The sequence below is a fragment of the Nelumbo nucifera genome, chromosome 7, assembly GCF_055504915.1.
Source record: "Nelumbo nucifera cultivar China Antique chromosome 7, China Antique-T2T, whole genome shotgun sequence".
NCBI lineage: Eukaryota > Viridiplantae > Streptophyta > Magnoliopsida > Proteales > Nelumbonaceae > Nelumbo > Nelumbo nucifera.
This window is the reverse complement of record NC_142655.1, coordinates 16,057,916-16,069,627: the sequence shown is the minus strand read 5'-3', so window position 1 is coordinate 16,069,627 and position 11,712 is coordinate 16,057,916. Positions and strand designations below refer to the sequence as shown.

At 37.4% G+C, this 11,712-nt stretch overlaps 1 protein-coding gene across 8 annotated transcripts; it reads left to right on the top strand.

The window, feature by feature from the left end:
- The first annotated feature begins 2,188 nt into the window (after positions 1-2,188).
- LOC104607793 (protein LNK1-like) lies at positions 2,189-10,087 on the top strand. Of its 8 annotated transcripts, none has more exons than XM_010273502.3 (7): positions 2,193-2,553; positions 2,797-3,101; positions 5,112-5,508; positions 5,692-5,974; positions 6,658-6,789; positions 6,877-7,013; positions 9,683-10,087. In XM_010273502.3, the coding sequence occupies exons 3-7, from the start codon at positions 5,120-5,122 to the stop codon at positions 9,849-9,851; spliced, it is 1,110 nt and encodes a 369-aa protein (XP_010271804.1). In that variant the 5' UTR covers positions 2,193-2,553; positions 2,797-3,101; positions 5,112-5,119; the 3' UTR covers positions 9,852-10,087. The 8 variants fall into 8 exon arrangements, with proteins under 8 accessions (XP_010271807.1, XP_010271805.1, XP_088747819.1 ...); XM_010273501.3 differs by having other exon boundaries at positions 2,195-2,553; positions 2,797-2,986; XM_088891695.1 differs by having other exon boundaries at positions 2,214-2,553; positions 6,658-6,783.
- Positions 10,088-11,712: the final 1,625 nt, after the last annotated feature.

Sequence of the window (11,712 nt, the reverse complement as noted above, 5' to 3'; positions counted from 1 at the left end):
GGCAACGATGTGATTAAATCAAGGGAAATGATAAGCAAGAACCAGATTTTAGCGTCCGCAAGAGGTGCCTTGGACTTAGGCTTCTTTAGTCCAGACAATTCTACAAAGCGGTATCTCGATATATGGTACAATAACATTTTCGTGTCAATTCTGCAAGTACTCGGCTCAGGAGCAGAACCTGAACGAAGTCAAGCGGCTGATGCATCAATACTCAGATGAGGAACCGAGCATAAACATGACCAGCCACAGCTTGGGTAGCGCACTAGCAATGCTAAGTGCTTATGACATAGCAGAGATGGGTGTGAACGTGATGGAGGACGGCCAGGCGGTTCTAGTGATGGTTTTCTCGTTCTTAGGACTAAGAGTCGGGATTGTGAGCTTAAAGATGCGGGTGGAGAGGTCAGGGGTGAACATTCATGACACGATGCCAAAGGTTTCAAGTATATTGTTCAATGAGCACGTGTCGAAATTGATTCACCGATTGGCACAGTGATTGTCATGGTGTTACTCACATATGGGAGTAGAGCTCATACTGGACCACAAGCACTCTTTCTTTCTCAAATTTTTATTTAAAAATATTTTAGAGTAAATTTCTTAAATTACCCTTATGATTTAATTATTAAGTGTATCCTTACTTTTTGAAAATTGACTAACACTATCCCTACTGTTTTTGGTAAATAACTAACTCTATCGTTACTGTTAGTATCCGTTAACTTTCCATTATATATTTATTAAAAATTCCTAAAACACCCTTTCCACCATCTTGGGTCTCCTCTCAGTCTCATCTTGAAGCTTTCTTCGTTATTCAGACATTCTAAAACTCAAAGGCTTCCAATGTAGCTAGTGTGCAGAATAGATCTCAGTTCCGGACCTTCGGGTGAAGAGATCTCAATTCCAACATCCTCAAAGGCTTTCTTCTTCATTACTTCTTTATCTTTTTCAAACGAAAACCCAGGAGCAAGATTTCGATATTAGTTCCGACGATCTTAATCAGCATATCTCTTTCAAACGAAAACCCAGGAGCAAGATTTCGATATCAGTTCCGGCGATCTTAACCAGCATGTTGGTTATGTAGTACCCCTCCCTCGTTTTAAAAGATCTAATGGGTTCCGGTTAATTGTTGAGAGGTACAATCTGCCCAACATTAGTTTTTAATGGGTTTTAAAAATCTAATGGGAGATCCTGCTTGGCTTTGGCGGAACCGCCAAGAACAACCAAGATCTAATCGAGTGAACAGATGAATGATAACGGAGAAATCTGAAACGGGAGATCGTCTTTTAATGGGTTTTAAAAGAAATCTGAAACGGAGTGAACAAATGAATTGATAACAGAGAAATCTAAAACAGAGAAACTGACTTCGACGGAACCGCCAAGAACAACTAATATTTCTCCGTCACTGACTCCGCCAGAACCGCTAAGAACAACCAATATTTCTCCGTCACTGACTTCGCCAGAACCGCTAAGAACAACCAATATTTCTCCGTCACTAGCTTCGTCGGAGATCGTCCCTGGCTTCGTTGGAACCAAGAAGAGAGTTGGGAGATCTACAGATTCGGCAGTTCTTGTGGTTCCAAGAAGAGAACGATAGGGAGATGAGAGATTTGAAAAATGTATACATTTCTGGCGGTTCTAACGGTTTCGGAGAAGAAAAGGAAGAGATCTACAGTTTTGGCGGTTTTGGCAGTGTTGACACACGGGATAGTTTAAAAAATTTACCTGGACTCGAAGAGAAAATCCCTTCGAGTCCAAACGCACTGAATCCGGAGTGAAACATAAGGGCATTTTGTGCTTCTAATTTGCCGGTATATTAAAAGTGACAATTTTCGGGAGTTGAGCGACAGTCGAGAATACACATACACACAAGTACACGATACTAATTGTTGCTACGTGGCTCCTCTTCATCTCTTCTTCATCTTTCAATCATTGGAGGGTATAATGGGGATGGTGAAATTTTTGTTAGAACGTGTGATGTACACGTGCGGATCAGCTTCTCGTACCACAAGTTGAAACTTGAAACTGTGTACGGCTGTCCCAGGTCCAGGATCGTTTTCCGTTGCTGAATAATGCCACGTCGACGAATGAGGAAAGAATTACAGATAGAGGCTGGATTGCAGACTTGCAGTTGCGAGAAGGAGAGGAGAGGAGGCTCTTCCAAATTTACATCTGCGCTACACAGAAAACATCTCCCACTCATCGGGAGATGTTCTCAATGCACGCTGAGATGTGCATGTGGGGCGTTCTAGCTCTTCCCACCACTAGTTCTGGCCGTCGCTTCTGAGCCACAAGCATGGGAAACGGAGCACAAAGACAAACTTTTTGACAGCAAAAGGTTCATCTGGATTCTCTCCTTTTCAAATCCACAGACAGCCTTCAAATTCAAAGTGGGTTGGCTTCAGATGCCCATATGAGAGGTTTGTCGCCTCAAGCGTCGATTGTTTCAGAGGAGATTCGAGTCGGTGATGGAGTGACTCTACACCTCTCTATTTATAGAGAAGAAGGGATGCAGTAAGTCTCAATGGAGAGAGTCTGCATTTCAGCGTTCCAAATTTGCAGGTAAGTGACCGAACTGTTCTCATTTACTTTCTATTGTTAATTTCTACATGTTAGAGACGGGTTGGTTCATGTTCTTCTGCTTACATGGGGTATCAGAGCCGCCTCGTGCTCTAACATGCAGAAAACCGGTGTTCGGTTACTTCGTAGCAGATTTGATGAAAGGTTTTAAGTTTGAATTTAATCTGCTTGAAAAGAGATTCATCCCCGGCCGACGGAGTGACAACCGACGGTATGGTTTCTCAGGTGATCATCGGTGGCTGGAACCCGGAAAGTCTGTAGCAGTGGAAAGCTTCCCTGTAAATCATCGCCTGAGAAGACGACGGTTCGACGGCTCTCCTCGAGCGAACCCGTTTCGACCAGATCGAGCCCGTCGTTCCAACCCGCCGAGTTAAGCAAGTTAATCCGACGCGTTACGTCGGGTCAACACGGCGAGGTGGGCCTAATCGATCCGTGTCGATCCAGTCTGAATCGGATCAAACCGGACCGATCCAGGCCGGACCATATTTGTTTAATGGTCCGGTTCAGGGCCCTATATGGCTCATAATTCGGTAGTTGAATCTTGTAATTTGGGGTTTTCTGGCTTTATTAATTCATAAATGTTGGTCTCATACCTTAGTTCACACCATAACCTTGTGGTTCATCCCCGGTTCAATGAAACTAGAAAATCTAACAGGCCGGTTCAGGGGCTTTTTGAACCCAATTTGACCCCAGTTTTTTCCCATAATCTTATTACTGTATGGGTTACAGTATAGAAAAATTTATGAATTTCTAAATTGTTCTTGGCACGGGTTCAACAGTTAAAATCATGATTTGGCAATATTTTTCTTATTGGTTTGCCATAGAATTGCGTGATATACTTTATTACTTTTGATTGATATATGCCCATGTTACATGATTTTATGATATGATGATTTGTTTGCATGACACATGATTTATTGCCTCACTTTAAGTTGGATTTGACTATCTAGTCATCAAAGTGGCACATTCATGAAGGTCTGTCAGTTTGGAGTTGAATGTGCTACATTGAATCAATGGGTTGATCCATCATTTAAGCCGGATTTGATTGCCCTTAAGACCATAAAATCCTTCATGAGTGTTCAACTTTGGTGACTGGACAAATAATTCAACTCAAAATGGTCTCAATACCAGAGAAACAATCCAACTAAAAGTGGCACATTCATGGATCGATTCATTGACTCATCATAGGTCTGTTCTTTATCTATGTTTTTTCTGCTTCAAATTGAGCTTTTGAGTTTGCATCCGGGACTCAAGGGATGGGTTTTGCTTGCCTTTAGAATTCTATTTTGGGCCATTGGGTTTTCATTTTCATCATTCGTGTTCACTTGTTAGTCACCAACAATTGGCCTTACTACTGTTGATCAATTCATTGAGACATTAACTCATCAAAGGTGTTTCTTTGTCTGTGTTTGTTTTTCGTAATGACACCTTCGAGTTTGAATCTGAGATTCAAGGGATGGGTTTTGACTGCCTTCAGAATTCTATTTGGGTTTTCATTTTCACCGTTGGTTTTCACTTGTTAGTCACCAACAATTGGGTTTACTGCTGTTGATCGATTATTGACTCATTGAAGGTGTGTTCTTTATCTGTGTTTGTTCTACTTTTGGTCGAGCATTAGAGTTTGAATCTTGAGACTGAAGGGTTTGAGTTTTGACTACCTTTGGAATTCTATTTGGAATTTTGTATTCTTCATTGGTTTTCACTTGTTAGACACCGACAATTGGTTTTACTACTGTTAATGGATTCATTGACACATAAATGGTGTGTTCTTTATCTGTGTTTGTTTTGCTTTAGTTGAGTTTTGAGTTTGAATCTCTGAGACATAAGGGATGGGTTTTGATTCTATGTGGGTTCTAACCAAGGTATATGCTATCCACTATAATAGTCTTTACCAACCAACTTCAGTTGTATTTATCCTTGATCTTGAAGAAACTTAAGTGTCCTTATCTTGGGGTTTGGCTGTTTTGGTTTCAATTCTCATCTTGGCTTGGTTGAAGATTTGGAAATGGGTTTTTCCTATGTTTTGTAGAAGTTATCTTAAAATCAGTGTTCCATAATCCGACTCTTTGTTTAATTGAGGGATTCCATTAGACAGTTTGATTTGTTATTACTGGAATTGTTGTACATGGTTAAGGTATTAGGATGAATTGTTACTTACAATATTGTGTAATTTTTTCATGGGGTTCCTTTAATTTGATTGTTTTGTAAGAGAACCTAGAATCATTTACTTAGCTGCTCTCCTCTTTCTGTCTGCTATAAATAGTTTATCTCTGCAATAATACCACTACGATCTTTCATCAAATTCTTGCTTTTAAGAGTAAAAAGATTAGTGCCTAAATGTTTATGGTGAATTGTATTGATTAATTGATGTTGGATCTCCTTTCTGCATCTAAAGAAAAGTGTTTGATCTTGTTTGGGTTGCATAATGTGTTCTTATTGTAAACAAATACTTGATTCGGTTGTTTTATAAGCCTTATGTAAGAACAACTATAAAATGGGTCCTCTAAGTGTAATCATATTTTTATCATTATTTTTCTTAGATAAAGACATGGACTGGTATATCCTGGGAGGCTATGATGATCCCATTGATCCAAAGCATCAAGGACCAATAGATAGGTTTCCTTTACAGAACTATCATTCACAATCGGGAGTTGCAACTTTAAATGGCTTTGCCTCCACAAATAAGTATGGCATTGGTATGACAAATCTGACTAGGGAAGAACTTGGTCTTGATGGAAAATTCATACACAATGAAGGTGAGAATGGTATTTATGGTCAATCTTCTAGTGGTTCCAGCAGTTGCAGAGGATATCCAATGGTTGATAACAATAGAGAGAACCCAGAAGCTTCTTTAGACAGGAGAAAAGTTCCATGTGGTCGACCTGATTACCAGCTTGAAGGCTTAACTGGGACGAATCGGATGGATGATATTTTCTTGTATGAACATCACTCTTGGGGTTCTTAAGATACTTGACTTGGTGCCTATAGGAAATTATATAACTCACAATGATGTTTTAATTTGTCATGTGTGATAAAATTCTTTCTTGTACTTTTGACTTTTGACTATAATAGTCTCATTTTGTATCTCATAATATTCTTCTCCTTATTTTCTGTATGCAGGAGTTTGTTAATGGAGCAAAATTTGTCCAACATGGAAAATTTAGCAAGTCCCGCTTCCACATTTTCTGAATCTGAATGTAGCATGATTCCATTTCATGATTTCTTGATGGACATGATAGCAAATTCACAGTGTATTTCAAAGGATCTGTCGGGTCAGTGCAATTCAATGAATCAAAAAACACATGCTTTTCCTCCATCAACAATTTGGAACAGAGTGATGAATAATTCATATTTTCCTAGACCATCCAATTTGGAGCAAGCCAAAGATTTTTCAATGAAAAAGGTGATTTAAATTGAAAATTTTCATTATCAGTCCCTAAAAGCACTACAAAAGTTGACTAGTTTTTCTCATTAGTAGGTTCTAAGAGACCATAATGCTTTTTTTAAGCTTATTGAGATTTATTCCCCAGAAAAGAGTTGTACTGTCACTCCCTATAAAAGAAAAAAAAAAAAATCAAATCAGTTAATACAGGTTTCCTGGTTGAATGTTCTGGATTCATGTCCAAAGTAAAAGCCCAAAATTTTGAAGTCGAATAGAGAAAATGAGCAAAACACTATAACTCAAGTTTTTGAGTTCTACAACTTAGAATTTTATTGACTGCCATCCTATCTATATCCAGGTTCTAGTGTTATTTATAAAAGAAGCAATGAATTCTTATGTGATGAGTTATTTTATGTACTAATATGTGTGCTTGGATAATGCTTCTACGTTATTATAGTATTATTTTTCTACTCATCTCTTCTCGTTTATATTTTCTTTATTTCTTGTATTTTTAATAATACACCTTACTTTTTACTTACAAAATACTTGTATGGTTGTTTGAAAGCAAAGCTCTTGAATGAATTCATAGACTAGTACATTGTAGGTTTCAATTACTCCACCTATATGTTACATAAAATTGCTATGTATCCCCATATTCTAGTCCAATAAGGTCAAATCATCTTGTATATGTTTGTGTTTTTCAGGCACCATTGGACACAATCTTGAACCCAGGTGAAATATGTAGCCCTTACAAAGCAGATGGACATTTGGATGTAGAAAATTCAGTGGAGGAATCTGTGTTGCAGGAACTCAAAGTGGTCATAACACAGGTTAAAGTGGGGATCCTGAAAACTTTAATAATGCCATTCTATGGAACTTAATCATAATATCTGATGGAATTGTCCATATTTTGATTGTAACAGTTGACCAAGCAGACACGAATATGCTTTCGGGATGCCCTGTACCGCCTTGCCAACAGCAACAGGCAACAACATATGCTACCAGATGGAGAAACTTATGTGGACAATACCTCTTCAGAAACATTTGGTGAACTATCAAGGTACATTCTTTTGTTTCTTCCATTTTGGTAGAAGACTCTATGACTTGCTTTATATTGTTCAATAGTTTTTTTTTATATATATATATATATATACATGATCAATTTCCCAGATATTGTCCAGTTATGAGATGGGAATTTCTTAGTCATAGGGCATTTTCACACATGTTATTGGACCACTCTAGGGGAAAAAATTGGCCTAATTTGAGGATGAGGCTGGTCCTATTCAATATTATTGTTAGAGTGAGCCGAATAAGGGTAGTTTAGTCAAGTTGTCTTTGTTAAGTTGTATGCTTATGTGGCAGTTTTATTAGAGACACTCTGCCCCACACTTAAGTAAGGGTAGTTTAGTCTTTGTACAAGTAATTAGAGACTAATTACTATTAAGGGGTCGACTGATAGGGTTAACCCATCAGATTCGACAATCCCTTCATTTTCCTTCTTCTTCTTCTTCTTCTTCCTCTTGCTGGTTCGGGTTACTGTAGCAGCAGTCGAAACATTGTATCAGAGCAAGGCTCCTGACCTACTTCAGCTCGTGAACATCTCAGTAGTGTTCGTGGCCTCTCTTTCTTCATTTCTGGGTTGTCAATGGAGAAAACTGGTTCATCCTAGGTCTGAAACATCTCAGCTCGTCTCTCTCTGTTGTGCATAACCTTCTTCATTAAGAAAATGACTTCAGTAGTGAATGGTTGGTTGAAACTCTCAAAAGAAGGTCGGTTATTTCTTCTCCTTGTGGAGGAGGTATATATGGAGCAACCACCTGGGTTTGTTGCTCAGGGGGAGGATGGTAAGGTGTGTAGACTGAAGAAGACAATTTATGGGTTGAAACAATCGCCGCGTGCTTGGTTTGGAAAGTTTAGTGAAGTGGTGAAGAGTTTTGGAATGAAGCAATGCTAGGTTGATCACTCAGTGTTCAACTATGACTTAAAAGCTGGAAAGATTTTATTAGTGATCTATGTGGATGATATTGTCATTACTGGCAGTGACAAATTGGGGATTGACAAACTAAAGGTATTTCTGCAAAATTATTTTCAAACAAAAGACCTTGGGACATTGAAGTATTTCTTGGGCATAGAAGTTGCCAGGTCAAAACAATGTGTAAATTTGTGCCAAAGAAAATATGTTCTTGATCTACTGGAAGAAACAAGATTGTTAGGTGCAAAACCGACTGAAACCCTTATGTAACCAAATGTTAAGTTGAGCAGTGATACAGGGGAAGTATTTGAAGATCCTATAAGGTATAGATGACTAGTGGGGAAGCTGAATTATTTGACTTTCACGAGACCAGACATCTCCTTTGCAATCAGTGTGGTGAGCCAATTTATGCAGAACCCTCGTATACCTTACTAGGATGCAACTCTTAGATGTGTAAGATATCTGAAGGGAGCTTCGGGCCGTGCGCTAATGTATAAACCAGGAGAAAAACTTGAAGTAGTTGGGTACATAGATGCAGACTGGGTAGGCTCAGTGTATGACAGAAGATCTACTATAGGCTATTGCACATTTCTTTGAAGAAATCTTGTGACGTGGAAGAATAAAAAGCAGATGGTTGTGGCTAGAAGCAGTGTTGAAGCCGAGTATAGGGCCATGGCACACACTACCTGTGGATTAGTGTGGTTGAGGAATCTTTTACAAGAAATCGGGTTCCACATGAATAAACCGATGAAATTGTATCGTGACAATCAAGCTGCACTCCATATCTCATCCAACCCTGTTTTTCATGAGAGAACGAAGCACATAGAGGTTGATTGCCACTTTGTGAGGGAGAAGGTTCTTGTTAGAGATAAAAGCACAGAACATGTGGGCTTGGGTGATCAGTGGGCAGATTTGTTTACAAAAGCTCTAAGCTCAGGGAAAACGAACTATCTATGTAAAAGTTGGGATTATATGACATATATGCTCTAGCTTGAGGGGGAGTGTTAGAGTGAGCCGAATAAGGGTAGTTTAGTCAACTTGTCTTTGTTAAGTTGTATGCTTATGTGGCAGTTTTATTATAGACACTCTGCCCCACACTTAAGTAAGGGCAGTTTAGTCTTTGTACAAGTAATTAGAGACTAATTACTATTAAGGGGTCGACTGGTAGGGTTAACCCATCAGATTCGACAGTCCCTTCATTTTCCTTCTTCTTCTTCTTCTTCTTCTTCTTCTTCCTCTTGCTGGTTCGGGCTACTGTAGCAGTAGTCGAAACAATTATATTGCATTGTCTACTTATCAATAAAAATGTTGATGAAAGAATAAAGAAAAATATACAACATTCTTTTGAACTAGTATTTGAGTATGGTGAGGAATCAATTAATTAGTGATCCCAAATCCTTTGAGTGTTGATAAATGTAGACATCACATCCATACATAAATGTAGAATTACATGCAAGTAATTACTTATATATAGTGGAATTACTTACATGTAGTTCTAATTCAATTCATTTTCTTTTCCAAAATTTTTATCTAAAAAAGAACTTAGAGTGAAAAAATGTGTTCACTGAAAATTTCAGGATTGGAGTGCCCATTTCCAACTTTTTTATGTAGAGACTATCACAAGTGCCTGAATTCATTACTAGGTTGCAAGCCAATTGACAGGATCTTAATGACAAAGACCCCATTTATTTAATACAATTTTATTCTATTTTATTTTATTTATTCTCACAAAACCAATACACAATTTTCATTTTCAGATTTGGAAGAATGACACCACCGGAACTTGGTAAAAGCTTCGTCGATAGGACCATTGAAAACCTATTGTTTAATACATTGAACTGCACTGGGCCAAATCATTTTTCTCAGCATCAACAAACCTTAGAAGAGAACCTCTGGCTGCAACTGGATCATTCAACTATAGCTTGAATCAGACATCAATCCTTGCTGATCCTTCTCCAATGTTACGAAGTCTTGCTGAAGTTCCAACCTTTTGTAGTGAGTTTGTATAAAGATTTCAACAATAGGTCAATACCAAGACTAGAATAAATCATCATTCAAGAATCAATTACACTGAGCAATTGAATAGGTGATTTAGCAATTTTATTGTAATTAGTAGTGAAAAAAGGTATTATATTAGTCATCCAAATTTGCATTTGATTCTACATGACCCATGCAAGCCACTAAGCCAATTTCATGGCCTGGTTTTGACATATTAGTCCACTTGCCTTATTTTTAAAGCATATTTGGATCCATAGTAAACACATGATTGATAAATTCATGAAAATAGACAATTTGAATTGGTCATTACAACTACGAATTATGGCATTTATTTGGTGGTGGAAAAAGTCTTAAAATCCATGATTATACCAAAATTAAGTTCAATAATTTCAAAAGCAATTAACAACTCTACCAGTGTGAATGTGTCTTACAATGCCAATCTCAAGCCCAAATAAATGAGGAGGGTTGTGTTAGGTTGGTAGCTGACAATAAAATTGCAAAACTCTAATGGCATGGATCCTAATTGAAATAGGATTCATGTAGTTGAGATAATGGTTGGATGGTGATGAACATGATGAATTTCCAAAGCAATTAATAGGTCGGATATTAGACAAAATTATGGAAATGGCAAATAAGTGGGCTTTCTTGGACTCTCACTAAGGTTTCCACTTACTGTGACCATCACCAATGGAAAAGGTTGAAGAATGGTAATGATTTGAAGGAAAAAAAAAAGAAGAGATATGTACCAAAAGAAAAAATTGTTAATCCATTTATTATCTTTGTAAGAAGCATTAAAAAGACTAAAATACCCTTGAATGTGTAAATTACACATTCAGCACTTCTCTTTAAGTTGGGCATAGATGTTGAGCATGCCGAGCTTGTACAAACTTATTTGGCTTACATTTAATTACATCCTTAGTAAATATATTAGCAAATTGATTTTTTTTGCTTAACAAAGGATAAGCAAACTCTCCTCTTTTAATGTCTCCCTATTGCTCTCTAATGAAATTAATAAAATGGCTGAAATTCTCTCAATTGCAATTCATTCAAGATGTACTGGTGTAATATGTACAAGTTCTAAACTAAGAGGGGAGAAAAATCATCATCCAAACCTTATCCTAACTATATGGGAATTGTTACATTAGTTCTATTTCACTATTTTGTTCTATTTGCCAAATCCATTGTTAAATTATCAAGAGGGGAGAGAAAAATATATAAGGTGAGAAAGTAAAGGTAGATTGTAGGAATTGTTACATTAGTTCCTACAAACCTCATGTAAACAGATAAAAATGATTATATGATTCTAATTGTTCCCATAATCTGTTTAGGGTGGTAAATAAGAAAAAACAAACAATTGCCCTTTTTGAAGGGCGGTGATATCATGTTTTAGTTGAAGTATTTGTGGTGCATTGCCTTGTGAGAATTGTTCCTCAAGGTCAATCCACATGGCTCTAGTAATCTTTGTATAGATAGAGCTATAAAAGAGTTATTTAGCTAAGGAATTGAGAACCCATGATAGAATCATGCAATTGCCTTTTTCTCAATATTGGATTTCACTAAGATGCCCAATCACTTTGGGTAAAGTCCCATCTTCAAAGCAATGTTTATTTTTAGCAAAGTGTTATTTTCATGATTCTTTTCCATGTCAAGTAATGATCTTTAGTATGAGAAAATGAAACTAGAGTCGTACTTGAGTTATCACTTTGACTATGGTATTGTTAGTCATCCTATCATTTAAATCTCCAATAACAATATTGTTGTTGCTATTGATGATATTCACCACCCACCA